General features: G+C 42.6%; 1 protein-coding gene across 1 annotated transcript in view; it reads left to right on the forward strand.

Moving 5' to 3' along the window:
* Positions 1 to 22,042, forward strand: part of adcy5 (adenylate cyclase 5) — a 401,945-nt gene that overhangs the window by 343,743 nt on the left and 36,160 nt on the right. The window contains exon 13 of the mRNA XM_043694258.1: positions 15,154 to 15,270. Within this exon, the coding sequence (XP_043550193.1) occupies positions 15,154 to 15,270 (117 nt within the window). The remainder of the gene's footprint in view (positions 1 to 15,153; positions 15,271 to 22,042) is intronic.

A 22,042-nucleotide genomic window follows, 5' to 3' on the forward strand; every position in this document is an offset into this window, starting at 1 on the left:
ATTGGGTTGGGATATCTGGTCGGCATGGACAGGGTGGACCAAAGGGTCTGTTTCCATGCTGTACATCTCTATGACTCTAGTCTTGATTGCATAAATTCCATCTTCAGTCTACCAGATGTGGGGTTTCTCATGGCAAACCATGTTCAAATAAAAATAGGAATTGCTGGAGAAACTCAGCAGGTCTGACAGTATCAGTGAAGAGAAAACAGAGTGAACATTTCAAGTCTAATGACCCTAACATTTACTCTGTTTTCCCTCCGCAGAACCACTGAGTTTCTCCAACAATTTCCATTTTTGTTCCAAATTTCTGGCATCTGTGTTCTTTGTTTTATTACAGTTTGTTCAAGTTTGTCCAGGAATGGCTGTCTTCCATGGTGGGATGTGAACTCTGAACATTCAGTCCAATCATGTAACCTCAGAGTCTTCATAGACACATGTCTGTCACTTTCAGTTTCCAAGTTTAGGGAGGAGAAGAGAGTGTAGAGGTAACTTCACTGGATTTCTAATTGAGCACCCCAGGCTTATGATTTGGGGACATGGGTTCCAATTTCACCATGGTAGATGATGAAATGTTAGTTTAATAAATCTGGAATGAAAAACTAGCCTAATGGTGACCATGGTAATATTGGTCAATGGTTGTTTAAAAATGATGTCTGCTCACTAATACCCCATTAGGGAAGGAAATCTGCTATTAATATCTAATCTGAACTTGACTCTCAACTGATCTCTGAACTAGCCGCTGAACAATTCAAGGAAAATTAAAGTGGGCAATAATTGCTGGTCTGGGTCGCAGTGTCCACACAAAAGAGTAGGGAGATATACTTTTGGACTCCTAGATATTTTCCAGGTGTTATAATGCATCTCCAGAACAGGTGGGATTTGAATGTCGGCCTCCTGACTCTGGAGTAAGGACACCACATGAATCTTCTTTTGATTCCTATACAGAAAAACCTCGATCATCAATTAATTGAATTTCGAATAAACCGAACAAAATCTCTTGGTCATGATGCTTGGGTAAACTATGTTATCCGGACATTCAATTATCCAAATATTCAATTATCTGAACAAAGCCCGTGTCGTTTGGATAATTGAAGTTTCCCTGTATACTGAATTCTATGAATCCTTTTAATCAAAGGCAATTTCAAACTATTCTTTGTGCAGTTACCTCCACATAATCTCTATTTCTCAACCATTAGACAAGACAGAGGAAATAACCCTAACATAGCTACACAACATTTCTAATCTAATTCAATAAAATTGCTTTGTAATTAATGGTAATCAATTAGGTACCTTATTTTACGCAACAGTGATTAAAAATATACAATCTGTATCATCATATTCTGTTACATATTTAGGATCAGCCTGTGTGTTGAAAGAGAATTTACTCTGAATTAGTAATAAAGCTTACATAAGAACTGACTGCAGTATGAGTCATCCGATAGACTGGGGCTAAAATGAGAGCAGCAAAAGCAGGGATTTGCTTTTCAGCGGAGTGAAGGTGGTCTCTGCTTTTTGAAAGCCACTTGGTCTGATCAGTAAGTTAGCAGATGACATGAAAATTCATTGAGTTGTGGATAGTAAGAAAGGCTGTCAAAGGATATCGCAGGATATAGATCAATTGAAAAGTTGGGTGGATAATAAGTAGGTAGAGTTTAATCCAGACAAGTGTGAGGTAATACATTTTGTGAAGTCAGATATAAGAAGAAACTATAGATGAAATGGCAGGACCTTTAGGAACATTGATATACAGAGGGTGCAAGTCCACAGCTCCCTGTAAGTGACAGCGTAAGTGGATAAGGTGGTAAATAAGGCATATAGTATGCTTGCCTTCATCAGTCAGGGCATTGAGTATAAAAGTTGGCAAGTCATGTTGCAGCTTTTTTGAATTTTAGTTAGCTGCATTTGGAGTATTGTGTGGCTGCTGGATCTAATTTAAGGGCATGAAGCTGAGCAAGTGGTAGTGGGGAGCATTTTGTGATAGTGACCATAACTAAGTACGATTTAAGCTAATTATGGATAAGGACAAAGATGGACCAAAAATAAAAGCTCTGAGTTGGGGGAAGGCTGATTTTAATAAGGTAAGACAGAGTCTGGCCAAAGTGGACTGGGAGTAACTACTTGCTGGAACATGTACATCAGAGCAGTGGGAGGCATTCAAACGGCAGTAGTGAATTTGCAGAGCCAGCATGTTCCCTTAAAGCTGAAGAGTTAGACCAACAAGTCTACAGACCCCTGGATGCTGAGGAATGTTCAGGAAGCTGAAGGTCAATAACCACCGGTTCAAAACACCAAATAGCCCTGGAGAAGTATAGAAGGTGCAGGGGGTTAATTTAAAGAAATTAGGAAAGCAAAGTGGGGACATGAAAAAACTCTTGCAGTTAAAGTAAATAAAAATCCAAAAGCATTTAGAAGAGGCAAAAAAAACCCAAGGAAAGAATAAAGCCCATTAGGGAGACCTATGAGTATAGTCAGGAGACATAAAAGGTTTCAAATGAGTACTTTGCATCTGTATTCAGTGTGGAGAAGGATTGGGGCTCATTAGTTCAGTTTGCTGGACAACTTGTTTGCAATGCAGACTGGTACTAACAGCACAGGTTCAACTCTTGCACTGGTTGAGGTTAACATTAAGGTCCTGTCTTCTCAACCTCAACCCTTGCCTGAGGTGTAGAGATCTTTTGGTTAAAGTCACCACCACTCACCTCTGTTTAATGAGTGAGCAGCCATTTTGTCTGCTGCGGCTATGGTGATTTTACCTTTTTTGGAAGGATGATGCAGGTATAGAAATCAGAGAGGCAGATATAACTGAAAAACTTATGTGAAGAGAGATAGGATAGGCTGATTTAAGGTGAAGGGAGAAGTTTAGAGGGGATTTATGCGTACCCAGAGGGTGGTAGGAATTTGGTACTTACTGTCTGAAAGGAAAGAGTGATAGAAAAGAGAGCTGTCACAACAACATTTAAGAACTATTTAGGTTAATACTTGAAATGCCATAACATGCAAACCTACAAGCCAAGTGCTGAACATGGGTGGAATATGGGTAGATAGTTGCTTGATGACCAACATTTATATGGTGGGCCAAACGGCTGCTTCTGTGCTTTACAACTCCATGATTGAGTTTTTTGAAGAGGTAACAAAGAGGATTGATGTGGGCAGAGTGGTGGACATGATCTATATGGACTTCAGTGAGGCGTTCGAGAAGGTTTCCCATGGGAAATGGTTAGCAAGTTTAGATCTCATGGAAGACAGGGAGAACTAGCCATTTGAATATAAAATCGGCTCAAAGGTAGAAGACAGAGGGTGGTGGTGGAGGATTGTTTTTCTGACTGGAGGCCTGTGACCAATGGAGTGCCACAAAGATCAGTGCTGGGTCCACTACTTTTCATCATTTATATAAATGATATGGATGTGAGCATAAGAGGTATAGTTAGTAAGTTTGAATATGATACCAAAATTGGAGGTGTAGTGGATAGCGAAGAAGGTTACCTCGGAATATAATGGGATCTGGACCAGATGAGCCAATGGGCTGAGAAGTGGCAGATGGAGTTTAATTTAGATAAATATGAGGTGCTGCATTTTGGGAAAGCAAATCTTCGCAGGATTTATACACTTAATGGTAAAATCCCGAGGAATATAGCTGAACAAAAAGAGCTTGGAGTGCAGGTTCATAGCTCCTTGAAAGTGGTAGATAGGATAGTGAAGAAGGCATTTGGTATGGTTTCCTTTATTGGTCAGAGTATTGAATACAGGAGTTGGGAGGTCATGTTGAGGCTGTACAGGACATTGGTTAGGTCACTGTTAGAATATTGCGTGCAATTCTGGTCTCCTTCCTATCAGAAAGATGTTGTGAAACTTGAAAGGGTTCAGAAAAGATTTACAAGGATGTTGCCAGGGTTGGAGGATTTGAGCTATAGGGAGAGGCTGAACAGGCTGGGGCTGTTTTCCCTGGAGCATCGGAAGCTGAGGGGTGACCTTATAGAGGTTTACAAAATTATGAGGGGCATTGATAGGATAAATAGGCAAAGTCTCTTCCCTGGGGTGGGGGAGTCCAGAACTAGAGGGCATAGGTTTAGGGTGATAGGGAAAAGATATAAAAGAGACCTAAGAGGCAAACGTTTCGCACAGAGGGTTGGACGTGTATGGAATGAGCTGCCAGCAGAAGTGATGAAGGCTAGTACGATTGCAACATTTAAGAGGCATTTGGATGGGTATATGAATAGGAAGGGTTTGGAGGGATATGGGCCAGATGCTGGCAGGTGGGACTAGATTGGGTTGGGATATCAGGTCAGCATGGACGGGTTGGACCGAAGGGTCTGTTTCCGTGCTGTACATCTCTATGACTGTATGACACTATGGAGCTCCGAGAATTACAAATTAATGTCGGCACAGGGGCATTGAAATTAATTGTGCGTTTTTAAATCATTTCCTTTGAGCATTTTCACTCATTGATAATGTAAAATATTGGAGTTGGAAGAGAAAAGCCTGTATGAGTGGAGGGTCCAGTCATGGGGTCATGCAGCAAAAGGTCCAGGAACTGTCAAACATAAGTTGGCAACCTGAGTTGTAAGTGTTCTTGTTGAGCTTGGCGGATCTTAGTAAATCTTCCAAAAGTACACATGATGTATAAAAACCTTTGAATTTTTAATAGTGCACTGTTTATAAATAATGCTGAACAGCTTCATGAAATCAGTTCTCAATTATGATAAAAAGTAAATTTTCAACAATTTTTCAAACAAGTTTTTGATTATCCCATTGAACACAGAAATTTTTTTTTTTTGACACTTTTTATAATGTGCTGCCAAAAATGATGGAGGAATCAGATGTAATAGTAATCTCCTGGTGGGAATTGAATTGAATGAGTACTTGAAGGGGAGAAAATTGCTGGACTATGTGGAAAGGGAGCATTAACTGGGAATTGGGTAACATGCAGTTTCACCAAGCGAGTGAATTCTTGAACAGTCTGCAGTATTACATCCTCCATAAACTTGCAGATTTTAGATTAGATTCCCTAGCGTAGAAAGAGGCCATTTGGCCCAACAAGTCCACACCAACCTCCAAAGAGTAACCTACCCAGACCTATTCCCCCACATTATGGGCGGCACGGTGGCACAGTGGTTAGCACTGCTGCCTCACAGCGCCGGAGACTCGGGTTCAATTCCCGCCTCAGGCGACTGACTGTGTGGAGTTTGCACATTCTCCCCGTGTCTGCGTGGGTTTCCTCCGGGTGCTCCGGTTTCCTCCCACAATCCAAAAATGTACAGGTCAGGTGAATTGGCCATGCTAAATTGCCCGTAGTGTTAGGTAAGGATTAAATGTAGGGGTATGGGTGGGTTGCGCTTCGGCGGGTCGGTATGGACTTGTTGGGCCGAAGGGCCTGTTTCCACACTGTAATCTAATCTAATTTACCTTTGACTAGTGCATCTAACATCACAGACAATTTAGCATGGCCAATTCACTTGGCCTGCCCATCTTTGGAGGAAAACAGAGCCTCTGCAGGAAACCCACGCAGCCAAGGGGAAAATGTGCAAACTCCACAGAGACAGTCACCCGAGGCAGGGATTGAACCCAGGATTCTGGTGCTGTGAGGTAGCAGTAGCTAACCACTGAACCACCATGCCAGTCTTTTGAGGCCCTATACTCTGACTTATCCTGGATCTCAATGAAATGATACCTCAATTTTTAAAACTCTCATCTTTGCTTTTAAATCCTTTGATGGAAATGTGTTGCTGGAAAAGCGCAGCAGGTCAGGCAGCATCTAGGGAACAGGAGAATCGACGTTTCGGGCATTAGCCCTTCTTCAGGAATCTTGAAGATTCCTGAAGAAGGGCTAATGTCCGAAACGTCGATTCTCCTGTTCCCTAGATGCTGCCTGACCTGCTGCGCTTTTCCAGCAACACATTTCCATCTCTGATCTCCAGCATCTACAGACCTCACTTTCTCCTTTTAAATCCTTTGATCAACCCATCTCTTCCTATCTATTATTTCATAAGAATATAGAAGTAGGAGCAGAAGTGGGCAATGTTTTACCTTGAGCCTGCTCCACTATTTAATACGGCTTATCAATTAATTAAGGCTTATCTCAGTTTCAGTTTTGTTTTCTGCCTGCTCTCCATAACTTTTTCAACTCATTGCTAATTAGAAACCTGTCTGTCTCCTCCTTAATTTATTTAATGTTCCATCATCCTCCACACAGATTCACCACACAGAGAGAAGCAGAAAGCATAAGGGACTGTCAGAGAATACAGGACGATATAGATAGACTGGAGAGTTGAGCGGAAAAGTGGCAGATGGTTTTCAATCCAGACAAATGTGAGGTGATGCATTTAGGCAAGAGTAATTGGCGAGTGAATTATACCACAAACTGAAGAGCCTTGGGAAAAGTTGATGGGCAGAGAGATCTGGGAGTGCAGGTCCATTGTATCCTGAAGTTTGCTGCACAGGTGGATAGAGTGGTCAAGAAGGCATATCATATGCTTGCCTTCATCGGACGGGGTATTGAGTATAAGAAGGGTATAGACTGGGTGGATAGAGGCAAGCTTTTTCCCAGGGTGAAGGATTCAATAACGAGAGGTTACTCTTTCAAGGTGAGAGGTGGAAAGTTTAAGGGGGATACACACGGCAAGTACTTCGCACAGATGGTGGTAGATGCCTGGAACACGTTGCCAGCAGAGGTAGTAGAGGCAGGCATGGTAGATTCATTTAAGATGCGTCTGGACAGATGCATGAGTAGAAGGAGCAGAGGGATACAGATGCTTAGGAATTGGGCGACAGGTTTAGACAGTTGATTTGGATTGGCTCAGGCTTGAAGGGCCGAAGGGCCTGTTCCTGGGCTGTAAATTTTCTTTGTTCTATATATCTCCTCATCTCTGTTTTAAATTGCTACCCTTTGTCCTAAAACTGTGACAACTGCTCTAGCTCTCTCTAATATTAGCCTTTTGAATATCCCTGATTTTAATTGCTCCGCCATTGATAGTCATTCCTTCAAAAGCGAAGACCCCAAACTAATGAATTCAATCCTTAGGTCTCTCTCTTACCTCACTATCTTGCTTTGTCCCTCATTTCCTTGGCCAACCTTTGGGTCATTTGCCCTAATATCTCCTCAATCTGGCTCCAAGTTTAATTTTTCTCTGTAACGTCTAGGGATTTATAATTACACGAACTAGAAGCTATTGTAGTATGAATGTTGATTCCAGTTTGCTCTTTGTCCCATAAGGTCTACAAGAATTTTGTAAGCAGGTCTGATTTTTACCAATGAGTTAAAGAATTGAATCAACCTTTGACTGCTTTTGTGAGAATTTCTTCCAAACCTCCTTCAATCTCCAGTTGACTTTTTTAAACTGCAGTGAATAACATTAGAGTTGATCCACCACAGTCCAGTACTAGTCTGTATCTTTTAAGCCTTTTGTTGTTGGAATTGTCATTGTGCACAGTTAAACCAGTGACTTGTTTTATTTACACTAATTTACACTAATTTTTAAGAATTTTTTTCAAGGCCATCACTGGTTGGGTCAGCATTTTTTGCTAATCCTGAGTTTTCCTTGAGGAGATATTGGTGACAGGAGTAGGCCATTCGGCCCTTCAAGCCAGCACCACCATTCATTATGATCATGGCTGATCATCCACAATCACTATCCTGTTCCTGCCTTATCCCCATAACCCTTGATTCCACTATCTTTAAGAGCTCTATCCCATCTCTTTCCTGAAAGTATCCAGAGACTTGGCCTCCACAGCCTTCTGGGGCAGAGCATTCCACATATCCACCACTCTCTGGGTGAAGAAGTTTCTCCTCAACTCTGTTCTAAATGGCCTACCCCTTATTTTTAAACTGTGTCCTCTGGTTCTGGACTCACCCATCAGCAAAAACATACTTGCTGCCTCCAGAGTGTCCAATCCTTTAATAATTTTATACATCTCAATAAGATCCCCTCTCATCCTTCTAAACCCAAGTGTATACAAGCCCAGTCGCTCCAGTCTTTTAACATATGATAGTCTCGCCATTCCGGGAATTGACCTTGTGATCCCACACTGCACTCCCTTAATAGCCAGAATGTCGTTCCTCAAAGTAGGAGACCAAAACTGCACACAATACTCCAGGTGTGGTCTCACTGGGCCCTGAACAGCTGCAGAAGGACCTCTTTGCTCCTATACTCAATGCCTCTTGTAATGAAGGCCAGCATGCCATTAGCTTTCTTCACTGCCTGCAGTACCTGCATGCTTGCTTTCATTGACTGACGTACAAGAACACCTAGATCACATTGTACTTCCCCTTTACCTATCTTGACTCCATTTAAATAGTAATCTGCCTTCCTGTTCTTACCACTAAAGTGGATAACCACACATTTATCCACATTAAACTGCATCTGCCATGCATCTGTCCACTCACCTAACCTGTCCAAGTCACCCTTAATTCTCGTAACATCCTCCTCACCCTGCCACCTAGCTTTGTGTCATTAGCAAATTTGCCAATATTCTTTTTAATGCCTTCATCTATATCCTTAATGTATATTGTAACAACTGAGGTTCCAGCACCGAACTTTGTGGTACCCCACTGGTCACTCCCTGCCACTCTGAAAGGGACCTGTTACTCTTTGCTTCCTGTCAGCCAGCCAATTTTCGATCCAAGTCAGTAGTTTGCCCCCAATACCATGTGCCCTAATTTTGCTCACTAATCTCCTATGTGGGACTTTATCAAAAGCTTTCCGAAAGTCCAGGTACACTACATTCACTGGCTCTCCCTTGCCCATCTTCATAGTTACATCTTCAAAATATTCCAGAAGATTAGTCAAGCACGATTTCCCCTTTGTAAATCCATGCTGACTCTGACCTATCCAGTTATTGCTATCCAAATGAGTCGTAATTTCATCTTTTATAATTGACTCCAGCATCTTTCCCACCACTAACTTCAGACTAACTGGTCCACAATTCCAGTTTCTCTCTCTCCCTCCTTTATTGAAAAGTGGGACACCATTAGCCACCCTCCAATCCGCAGGAAGTGATCCTGAATCTGTAGAACATTGGAAAATGATTACCAATGCGTCCACGATTTCTAGAGCCACCTCCTTAAGTACCCTGGGATGTAGACCATCAGGCCCCAGGGACTTATCAGCCTTCAGACCTAATAGTCTCTCCAACACCATTTCCTGCCTAATATAAATTCCCTTCAGTTCATCCATTACCTCGGTCCTTCAGCCACTATTACATCTGGGAGAGTTGCTTGTGTCTTCCTCAGTGAAGACAGATCCAAAGTACCTATTCAACTCTTCTGCCATTTCCTTATTCCCCATAATAAATTCACCCGTTTCTGTCTTCAAGGGCCCAGTTTTAGTCTTAACCGTTTTTTTCTTTTCACATACCTAAAAAAAGCTTTTACTATCCTCTTTTATACTTTTGGCCAGTTTGCCTTCGTACCTAATTTTTTTCTCCACATATTACCTTTTTAGTTATCCTCTGTTGCTCTTTAAAAGTTTCCCAGTCCTCCGGCTTCCCACTCATCTTTGCTATGTTATACTTCTCTTTTATCTTTATACAGTCCTTAATTTCCTTCGTCAGCCAGGGCCACCCCTGCCTCCCCTTAGGATCTTTCTTCCTCTTTGGAATGAACTGATCCTGCACCTTCTGCATTATATCTAGAAATACCTGCCATTGTCATTCCACTGTCGTCCCTGCTAGAGTATTGAACCATTGAACATTGGCCAGCTCCTCCCTCATAGCTCCATGGTGCTCTTTGCAATACTGCAAAACTGACACTTCCGATTCTCCCTTCTCCCTCTCAAATTGCAGATTAAAACTTATCATAACATGGTCACTATCTCCTTTACTTCAAGGGTACTGATCAAATCCGGTTCATTGCACAACACCAGATCCAGAATTGCCTTCTCCCTGGTAGGCTTCAGTACAAGCTGTTCTAAGAATCCATCTTGGAGGCACTCCACAAACTCCCTTTCTTGAGTCCAGTATCATGCTGATTCTCCCAGTCTACCTGCATGTTGATATCCCCCACAATAACTGTGGTAATACCTTTGCGACAGGCCAACTTCAACTCCTTATTCAACTTACACCCTCCATCCACATTACTGTTTGGGGGCCAGTCGATAACTCCCATTAGGGTCTTTCTACCCTTAGAATTTCTAAGCTGCCTTCTTCAGCTGCTGCAGTCCTTGGGGTATCATGACACCCACAGTGCTGTTGGAAAGGGATATCAGGATTTGGATCCAGCGATACTGACAAGACGGTGTTATGATCCCAGCTCATGCTACTACTGGATAAGTGAGATCCCAAAATGAAATCTAGCTTGATAGATCTGTTTCAGTTTACTAACTTGGTGGTCATTCACAGAAACAGAGGCGCATTAATTTCTTTCTCTTTCATTATAAAACAGAGGTTTATGACATACAAGGGGGAAAATAAAATAAGCAAACCCATCTAAATATAGAGCACAGTTTGAATGAACTTAAAGCACACAAGAAAAAGTCTAATATATTCTCCAATATCATTAATGTACACCATTTCAGTTCCAGAGAAATTATCCTTCCGTACAGTGGGGAGGTGACGGCCTTGTCGTGTTAACGCTGGACTGTTGATCCAGATAACATTCTGGAGGCCCAGGTTCAAATCCCACCATAGCAGATGGTGGAATTTGAATTCCATAACTATCCAGAATTAAGAATCTAATGATGACTATGAATCAGTTGTTGATTGTCAGGGAAAACCATCTGGCTCACTAATATCCTTTTGGAATAGAAACTGCCATCCTTACCTGGTCTGGCTTACATGTGACTCCAGACCCACAGCAACGTAGTTGACTCATAACTACCCTCTGGGCAATTAGGATGTGGTAATAGATACTGCCTAGCCAGCAACACCAACAGTCTGTGAATGAATACAGAGAGAAAATGACCAAATCTTTAGCTTTGACGTCAGTTCCAACCCCTAATTCTGTCCTGTGCACTCTGAAAATGTTTCAATGTATACTTATAATATTGAAAGTTTAAATATTCTCAATCTTTTAATAATTTGTCTATTTATGCCAACCTTTCCTGGTCTGGAACTTTCACAAGCTAAACATTTACAGAATAACTTCAATTATCTGAACATCAATTATCCGAATTTCGGATTATCTGAACAAGATCCCAAGGTACCGTAAAAACGCTATCCATTATCCGAACAACTCGTTATCCGAACTCTCAGTTATCTGAACAAAATACTCCCCGCCCATCTCGTTCAGATAATCAAGGTTGTTCTGTACATCACGGTTACTGAGCTCTCCCTGAAACGTACAATATTCCTATCTAGCAGAGACACTATATATGACTCTGAGGGCACAGGTTTTGGGTGAGATGGGTAAAATTTAAAAGGGTCCTAAGGAGCAACTTTTTAACGCAGAGTGTGGTGCAAGTATGGAATGAGCTGCCAGAGGAAGTGGTGGAGGCTGGTACAATTACAACATTTAAAAAGCATCTGGATGGGTATATGAATAGGGAGGGTTTAGAAGGATATGGGCCAAGTGCTGGCAAATTAGATTAGATTAGGTTAGGATATCAGTTCGACATGGACGAGTTTGACTGAAGGGTCTGTGTCCATGCTGTACACCTCTATGACTCTATAACACTCGAGGAGGCTTTCAATTGTCTGCTATCTGACACATATTGGATTAGGTCATGGATTGGAAGAACTGTCTGACTTTGTTTTTTGTTAGTCCTTTCACCAATATAACCACCACCCATATGCCATTAGTTTGAAATCTAAACTCTCAAAACGATATTATGAATTTATATAAAACAAATCACACAACTCTCATTACAACGGTAATATATATTGTCTACCGGAATAGTGCCAGAAGACTGGAGGATAGCAAATGTTGCTCCCTCATTCAAGAAGAGGAGTTGAGAAAACCCTGGTTATTATAGATCATGAGCCTTACTTCAATTGTGGATAAAGTGTTGGAAAGGGTTATAAGAGATCGGATTTATAATCATCTAGAAAGGAATAAGTTGATTAGAAAGTCAGCACGGTTTTGTGAAGGGTAGGTCATGCCTCACAAATCTTACTGAGTTTTTTGAGAAGGTGACCAAACAGGTGTATGAGGGTGAAATGGTAAATGTGGCGTATATGGATCTCAGTAAGGCGTTTGGTAAGGTTCCCCATTGTAGGCTATTGCACAAAATACGGACGCATGGGATTGAGGGTGATTTAGTTGTTTGGATCAGAAATTGACGAGCTGAAAGAAGACCAAGAGGGTGGGTGGTTGATGGGAAATATTCATCCTGGAGTTCAGTTACTAGTGGGGTACAGTAAGAATATGTTTTGGGTCCACTACTGTTTGTCATTTTTATAAATGACCTGGATGAGGGCATAGAAAGATGGGTTAATAAATTTGCGGAAGACACTAAGGTCGGTGGAATTGTGGATAGTGCCAAAGGATTTTGCAGGTTACATAGGGACATAGATGAGCTGCAGAGCTGGGCTGAGAGGTGGCAAATGGAGTTTGATGCGGCAAAGCGTGAGGTGATTCATTTTGGAAGGAGTAACAGGAATGCAGAGTACTGGGCTAATGGTAAGATTCTTGGTAGTGTAGATCAGCAGAGAGATCTCGGTGTCCATGTACATAGATCCCTGAAAGTTGCTACCCAGGTTGATAGAGTTGTTAAGAAGGCATATGGTGTGTTAGCTTTTATTGGTAGAGGGATTGAGTTTCGGAACCATGAGGTCATGCTGCAGCTGAACAAATCTCTGGTGTGGCCACATTTGGAGTATTGTGTACAGCTCTGGTCACCGCATTATAGGAAGGATATGGAAGCTTTGGAAAGGGTTCAGAGGAGATTTGCTAGGATGTTGCTTGGTATGGAGGGAAGTACTTACGAGAAAAGGCTGAGGGATTTGAGGCAGTTTTCATTACAGAGAAGAAGGTTGAGAGGTGACTTGAAACATATAATATAATCAGAGGGTTAGATAGGTTGGACAGTGAGAGCCTTTTTCGTTGGATGGCGATGGCTAGCATGAGGGGACATAGCTTTAATTTGACTGGGGCAATACACCTGTCACACTGTAAAAAATGTGTTAAAGTGAGCTCAAGCTGGACAATCGCTCCTCTTGGATCAGATGGACATACAATTGTAAGAGAAGCAGAGAATTCAGTGCCATTCACCTCAAGTCTACACTGACCCTCTGAAGACAGCCCAATCAGACTCAGCCAATCCACCCCCAACCATCCTATCACAAAAGCTAACTAAATCGATGTTTATTTTGAATATTCAGTTCAGTGTAAACTTCTCTCACTTTGCTCATTCTACAATCTCAGGCATGATTGAAAATGTCAGGTTGAGAGGAATGGATTAAAAATTATTTACAGGATCATCTTTAAGCCAATTTCTTTAATTAGAATGGAAAAAAAGCATAGGAAGAAAAGGAAGCTGATATGTTGAGACAAGTTCTGTGAAGTTTCAATGTCAACATTCAAGCTTCAAGTAAGAAGAACTCTATCTTGTTTATTCTGCAGGTTAAAAATCACACAACACCAGGTTATAGTCCAACAGGTTTAATTGGAAGCACTAGCTTTCGGAGCGACGCTCCTTCATCAGGTGATTCTGCAGGTTGATTGCAAGAGAGAAACACCGTCCATGCAGTGCCGGGCCAGTTCAGACTGGTTCTCTCTCATTGTCTAGCTGCAGCTGTGAAAATGTTCCTTACTGAAACGTGATTTGGAGATGCCGTTGGAAGCACTAGCTTTCGGAGCGATGCTCCTTCATCAGGTGATTCTGCAGGTTGATTGCAAGAGAGAAACACCGTCCATGCAGTGCCAGGCCAGTTCAGACTGGTTCTCTCTCATTGTCTAGCTGCAGCTGTGAAAATGTTCCTTACTGAAACGTGATTTGGAGATGCCGGTGTTGGACTGGGGTGGACAGAGTTAAAAATCACACAACATCAGGTTATAGTCCAACAGGTTTATTTGGAAGCACTAGCTTTCAGAGCACTGCTCCTTCATTGGGCAACCACCTGCTGAAGGAACAGCACTCCAAAAGCTAGTGCTCCCAAATAAACCTGTTGGATATAACTGGGCGTTGTGAGATTTTTAACTTACTGAAACAGTCATTCATTACTTTAATTCCTGGATTTAATATATAATAATACGTTCACCATATAATGGAAGCCATTCAGCCTCTTGAATCCAGCTTGTCATTCAGATGCGGCTGTACAGGATGTACGTTCGGCCATTTGTGGAATATTGTGTGCTATTCTGGTCTCCTTCCTGTCAGAAGGATGTTGTGAAACTTGAAAGGGTTCAGAAAAGATTTACAAGGATGTTGCCAGGGCTGGAGGATTTGAGCTATAGGGAGAGGATGAAGAGACTGGGGATATTTTCCCTGGAGCATCGGAGGCTGAGGGGTGATCTTGTAGAGTATTTATAAAATCATGAGGGGCATTCATAGGATAAATAGACAAGGTCTTTTCCCTGGGTTGGGGAGTCCAGAACTAGAGGGCATAGGTTTACGGTGATAGGGGAGAGATATAAAAGAGACCTAAGGGGCAACTTTTCACGCAGAGGGTGATACGTGTGTGGAATGAGCTGCCAGAGAAAGTGTGGAGGCTAGTTCAATTGCCACATTTAAAAGGCATCTGGATGGGTGTATGAATAGGAAGGGTTTACAGGGGTCTGGGCCAAGTGCTAATGGGACTAGATTAGGTTAGGATATCTGGTCGGTACAGATGAATTGGACCGAAAGGTCTGTTTCCGTGCTGTACCTCTCTATAACTCTATGGTAGCTGGTCTATATCTGAACTCCATTTAAACACTGAATGTGTTGAAAGAAAAAAAGAAATTGCTGGAAAATCTCAGGAGATTTGGCAGTTTTTGTTGAGAGAAAATAGAGTTAACATTTCAGGTCGAGTGATCCTTCTACAGAACTGAACGTGTTGAGGTGGAATTCCCCAGGGAAGTCACTGATTGTATCAAGAGGCGGGAGAATACTCCACAAGGAGCATCCTGAGAATGTCAGATAAGGTAAAACTCCCCAGGTACTACGTTGCATGGGTTGGGATTAGACTTTGCTGTTGTGTAATGGATTTCAAATTGTTGATTCTGTCACTGTAACGAACAAGGTTCTGAGTTTTTTTAAAAACTTTAAGTAATTGAGATCTTGATCCTTCTTTTGCCCCCAGCTGTTTCCTCACCCTCTGCAACGTTTATCAAGGAAGATCGTCCAGTCGAAATTGAACAGCACCATAGTTGGGGTGTTTACCATCTCCCTGGTATTCCTGTCAGCATTCGTTAATATGGTAGGTGGAGTCTGCATGAGGGGAGCTTATGTTCAACAGCGTTAACATCCCATTACAAATCAGTGCAGGAAGATATCCCACCATCAAAACTGGGAAAACACAGTAAGGAATGCATTGGAACCAGGATGAAAACGAGTTTGATACGTGTTAGAACCAGGATAACAGAGTCTGTAGTGTGTGTTCAATCCAGGTTAACATAGTCTGCAGTGTGTTAGACCCAGTACTGAGTCTGCAGTGTGTTAGATCCAAGATAACAGAATGCATTAGAAACGAAAACAGAAATTGCTGGAAAAGCTCAGCAAATCTGGCAGCATTTGTGGAGAGAAATCAGAGTTAATGTTTTGGGTCCAGTCACCCTTCCTCAGAACTGACGGTAGGTAGAGTCAGCAGTGTGTTACACCCACAATAACCTAGAATCGTTTAAACCAAGGGTAACACTGAGTTTTGATTGTGTTAGAGTGTGTTTACGAGACTGAAACCTGCCTGACAGGAGTCTTAGCAAAATTGTGTTCGAAGGGAATCAGAGAAAACACTCCGCAAGTTGGAGTCATACCTAACACATAGGAAGATAATTGTTGGAAGTCAGTCATTTCAGCTCCAGGACATCTCTGCAGGAGTTGTTCAGGGTAGTGTCCTTGGCCCAGCAATCTTCAGCTGCTTCATGAATGACTTTCCCTCCGTCTTATGGTCAGCGTGGGGATGTTCACTGATGATTGCATAATATTCAGCACCAATCAAATCTCCTCAATACTGAAGCAGTCCACGTCCATTGCAGCAAGACCTGGGTAACATCCAGGTTTGATCTGATAAATGGCAAGTAACACTTGTGTCACATAAATGCCAAGCAATAACTATCTCCAGTAAGAGAGAATCTAACTACTGCCCCTCAACATTTGATGGCATTACCATCACTGAATCCTCCACTATCAACATCCCAGGGTTACCATTAACCAGAAACCAAACTTGACAAGCCAAATAAAAAAATGTGGTCACAAGAACAGGTCAGAGGCTAGGAATCCTGCAGCAAATAACTTACCTAAATCCCCAGAGCCTGTCCACTATGTACAAAACAAAGGTGAGGAGTGTAATAGAATATTCCTCACTAGCTCCTGGAAGAGGGCAGCTAGAACTGTGCTCAATCCAGGACAAAGCAGCCTACTTGATTGGCATCTATCACTTTCAACATTTACACCCTTCATCACCAATGCACAAAGCAGCAGTGTTTAATTAGTTAAAAATCACACAACACCAGGTTATAGTTCCAACAGGTTTATTTGGAAGCACTAGCTTTCAGAGCGCTGCTCCTTCATCAGGTGGTTGTGGAGTATAAGATCATAAGACACAGAATTTGTAGCAAACGTTTACAGTGTGATGTAACAGAAATTATACATTGAAAAAGACCTGGATTGTTTGTTAAGTCTCTCATCTTTTAGAATGAACATGTTGGTTTCAGTTCTTTCATATGCCAACAAAATCTGACCCAACCAATGATGCCTACATCCCTTTAATGAATTTTAAAAACTCACAAATAATACAAAGTGTGGAGTGTGTCAAACTCAGATATTATTCTTATGAAGTTATAACAGTGACTACACTTGCATAGTACTTTATTGGTTCTAAAGTACTTTTAGGATGTGGTGATGAAAGAAACTGTATAATTATAAATCATTTGCTCATGTATAGTTCATTTCTCCTTTAAAAGAATGAATATCCTCGACATCTAAGGAAACCAGCCATGAATGAATAATAGAATAGAATTAACACACAATAGAAGGTTTACAATTACACAATCCCTTTGGACTTCTGAATCATTGTATTTCAGCTACTATTAATTCAGCTCCTCATATCATTGGGATCATTAATTCCTCTCAGTATCCTTCCCCCTTCGCTCTCCCCTCCTCTCCCCTCCCCCTCCATGTTCCTGATTATATTGCAACTGATCTCATTCCAGCTCTCTGCTGCTGGCTAGGTCAATGACCTCTTCTAACATCCTGTGTTAACGAGTTCATCACTTCTGATATTACTGCAGTTCCCTCTTGTCAGGCTCTGTAACTACTCCCGGCCAGAATGCTATGTTATTAATACATGGAAATGTATTGCACAGACGACAGCTATTCAGCCCTTTGGCTTTTTCAAAGAGCTAACCATTTAGCCACACGTGCTCCTGCTATATCCTGCTGTGCTGGTTGGTTTTAAATCCTAAATTCACACCAACTACTCCTATAAATGCACACATGGAGGTAGGCTTAAACTTTGTGATCCTCCAAGAGCAGGTTTGCAACTTGCCCAACCTTCCTTTCCAATCAGACAATGCAAATTAAAATTAACTTCCTAAACCTAAACCACACATGCAAAGGATTCAACACTCACGCCCACATAAATCCATAGCACTCGTGCACACACAGGCGGGGACACCCACGTATATATAAGCTCACATATAAGTTATGGATGTAGCCTCACACACCGACCCAGACTGAAACAATTGTTTGATCAAATGGAAATATTTCCCCAGTTATAAGACCATGAGACATAGGAACTGAAGCATGCCATTTGGCCCATCAAATCGGGTCTGCCATTCAATGAGATCATGGCCAATCTAAAAAGCCTTAACTCCACTTTTTTGCCCTGTCTTTACAATGTTTAATCCCCTTACTAGTTAGAAATCTGTCTGTCACCCTTGAATGTACTTAATGACCCAGCCTCACCAGCCCTCTGCGGTAAAAAAATCCACAGATTCACTATCCTCTGAGAGGAGAAATTCCTCTTCATCTCTGTCTTAAATGGACAACTCTTTTACCCTAAGCTAATGCCCTCTGGCTCTTCCAAAAGGGGAAACAACATCTCCACATCTACCCTGTCAAGTCCCGTTAAGAATCTTACATGTTTCAATAAGGCCTCCTCTAAACCTGAATGAACCTCAGTTTCTAATCATCTCTGTAACATGCAGAAAGCACGTGCATTTATACGCTGTCTCTCATGCTGTCATGACACCCTTCCATGAAATTTAAAGAAAAAAAGTACTTTTTTAGGAAATGTAGTTGCACAGTAAGCTCCAACAAACAACGCTGTGATAATGACCTGAAAATTTCTTTCACTGATTTTGGTTGAGAGATATCTGTGGCCCAGGACACTGGGGAGGAGTCCCCTGCTAATTGTCACTTAGTGCCATGGGATCTTTTACACCCAGCTGGAAGAGCAGATGGGCCCTCACTTTGATGTCTCACAAGAGAGACAGCACTTCCAGCAGTACAGCACTTGGAGCTATCTGAAGTATCAGGGTTATGGGGCTGGATTTTATAACATAGAACATTAGAACATAGAACAGTACAGGCCCTTTGGCCTTCAATGTTGCACTGACTTGAGGAACCAATCTGAAGCCTACCTAATCTACACTATTCCATTTTCATCCATATGTTTATCCAATGACCATTTAGATGCCCTTAAAGTTGACGAGTCTACTACAGTTGCAGGCAGTGCATTCCACACCCTTGCTTCTCTCTGAGTAAAGAAACTACCTCTGACATCTGTCCTATATCTATCACCTCTCAATTTAAAGCTATGCCCCCTCTTGTTCGCCATCACCATACTTGGAAAAAGGCTCTCCTTGTCCACCCTATCTAACCCTCTGATTATCTTATATGTCTCTATTAAGTCACCTCTCAACCTTCTCTCTAACAAAAACAGCCTCAAGGCCCTCAGCCTTCCCTCCATACCAGGCAACATCCTAGTAAATCTCCTCTGCACCCTTTCCAAAGCTTCCACATCCTGTAATGCGGTGACCAGAACTATATGCAATATTCCAAGTCCGGCCACACCCGAGTTTTGTACAGCTGCAGTGACCACTGATAATGTTTTGATGTTTCATTGCTAGCTTCCAAAACATTAGGAGAAAGTGAGGACTGCAGCTGCTGGAGATCAGAATCAAAATGTATGGCGCTGGAAAAGCACAGCCAATCAGGCTGCATCCGAGAAGCAGGAGAATTGATGTATTGAGCATGAGCACTTCATCAGAAATGTATGGAGGTGGACCCAAGGGGGCTAAGAGATAAATGGGAGGGGTGGGACTGGGGCGAAGGTAGTTAGGAATGCAATAGGGAGATGAATAGGGGTGATGGTGATAGGTTGGAGAGGAGGGTGGAGTGAATAGGTGGGAAGGAAGATGGACAGGTAGGACAGTTCAAGAAGGTAGTGCTGAGTTGGAAGGTTGGATCTGGGATAAGGTGAGGGGAGGGGAAGGGAAATGAGGAAACTGGTGAAATCGATGTTGATGCCATGCAGTTGGAGGATCCAAAGGCAGAAGATGAGGTGTTCTTCCTCCAGTCATCAGGTGGCTAGGATTTGGCGGTGAAGGAGGTCTAGGACTTGCATGTTCTTGGCGGAGTGGAAGGGGGAGTTGAGGGTGGCCACTTCAACTCCCCCTCCCACTCCGCCAAGGACATGCAAGTCCTGGGCCTCTTCCACCTCCAAATCTAAGACTGGAGGAAGAACACCTCATCTTCTGCCTTTGGACACTCCAACCACACAGGATCAATGTTGACGTCACCAGTTTCGTCATCTCCCTGACCCCCACCCTATCCCAGATCCAAACTTCCGACTCAGCACTGCCTTTTTGAACTGTCCTACCTTCCTTCCCACCTATGCATTCCACCCTCTGCTCCGACCTATCATTATCACCCCCCACCTTTATCTATCTATCGCACCCCCATCCCGCCATTCCTGATGAAGAGCTTATGCTCGAAATGTCAACTCTCCTGCTCCTCAGATGCTGCCTGACCAGCTGTGCTTTTCCAGCGCCACACTTTTTGATAACTTCCAAAACATTGTCTAGTTGCATTTTACTTCAAAGAAATTATCTCTCTTGCCTGTAAGGGTTAGCCCCCTTGACCTCAGGGAGACTTACTAACCAACACATGCTGGAAATAGAGAGCAAGTGAACAAACAAGGACATCAAAAACAAAGTACACTCCTCAATATTCTCCAGCCTGTCTAATTCGGCATTTGGTGGCATTCCTGATGAATGGCTCATTTAATTTTCCTTTTAGTTTGTAAACAACAGTCTCAAAAATGTCCCTAGTCAGGTACTCAAGGTTATTTTTGTTTGGTTGGCTATGTATCTCATACATCCAAGGATCCAGTTGCAAACGTGGGAACCTCTCTCTGTCTACTTAAGGGCCTCAATTAGCCCAAACACTTGCCCCCAGTATGTGTATTGACAGGGGTTTAAGTGAGCAGGTGGGAACAACAGCCATGTCATTATGCCCAATTTAATGCATTCCTTCCCATGCCTTCCACTTGCCAACCTGTCTCTGGGGAAAGAGTAGAATTCTACAATATCTAATTACTATCTTGATTCCCATCAATTCTTTCCGGCTTTTGGCCTTAGAGTCATAGAGATGTACAGTATGGAAACAGACCCTTCGGTCGATCTAATGGATAGCACATTTGGCTGGTGGTGTATAACTAGGGTTGTGGACTAACGGGTGGATGGAACTTATTCATTATCGTCCATTCTTTTTTTCATCATTGCCCAATACTACCTTCAGTCTCCAGAGGCTGTGCACAACCCATTTGCCAAAGCGAGGTGGCTTAAATGCTGCGTGGCAAGAGCTGAAGGTTGAAAACTCATCAATTCATAGCCCAGAGCTTTTCGCTTGTCCTGTGTTTGGGCAGAATCATACCTTCGGCCAATGGCAGGTTGGCAGGTGGGTAGTAGTGGGAGAGAGGGGATTGGGTGGAATGCCTTGGTTGCTTTATGGGGGAGGAGTTGGGTAGTCCATCTGCCCTGAAGTCAATTGAGTCAAATAGCTTTTTCTTTATTCATTCATGGATTGTGAGCATTGCTGGCTGGACCAGCATTTATTGCCCTTGAGAAGGTAACACTGAGCTACCTTCTTAAACCACTGCAATCCTTAGGGTGTAGGTACACCTGCAGTGCTGTTAGTGACATTGAAGTGACCCAGTAACATTGAAGGAACGACAACATACTTCCAAGTCAAGATAGTCTGTGGCTTGGAAGGGAACTCGTACCTCTTAAAGGCCTCTTCCTGATTTACTACAGTTTTTCCCACAGTGGGCAGTGACTAGAGTCTTGATCAAAGTTGGCCAGGTCCCACTCCTTAAATCTGACTCAAGGTCAGGGTTCCCATCACCCCAACCTATTACCCTGATTCTTCCACTCACTGCCTATTTAAGTGGTAACCAACAAAAGCTACTCACAACTGAAGTCCCTGAACAGATTCCTACAGTATGGAAACAGGTCCTTCGGCCTAACAGTCCACATCGACCCTCCAAAGAGTAACCCAGCCAGACCTATTTCCCTCTGACAAATACACCAAACACTATAGGCAATTTATCATGGCCAATTCACCTAACCTGCACATCTTTGGACAGTTGGAGGAAACCGGAGCACCCGGAGGAAACTCGCGCAGATACAGGGAGAACGTGCAAACTCCACACAGACAGTTGCCTGAGACTGGAATCGTACCCAGGTCCCTGACGCTGTGAGGCAGCAGTGCTAATCACTGAGCCACCATGCCACCCCTGAGCCACCGTGTCACCCATTTCTGAACACTTTCTTCTTAGGAAGGACATAATAGCCTTGGGGGGACTAAAATTTAAAGCTTCTGAAGAAGGGTCACTGGACCATCTGCTTTCTCTCCACAGATGCTGCCAGATTTGCTGAGTATTTCCAACAATTTCTGTTTGTGTTTCTGATTTCCTGCACCTGCAGTTCTTTGATTTTTGTTTAAGTTTAAAGCTTGTCCACTTCCAG

This window comes from Chiloscyllium plagiosum, chromosome 7, assembly GCF_004010195.1.
Source record: "Chiloscyllium plagiosum isolate BGI_BamShark_2017 chromosome 7, ASM401019v2, whole genome shotgun sequence".
NCBI classification, from domain to species: domain Eukaryota; kingdom Metazoa; phylum Chordata; class Chondrichthyes; order Orectolobiformes; family Hemiscylliidae; genus Chiloscyllium; species Chiloscyllium plagiosum.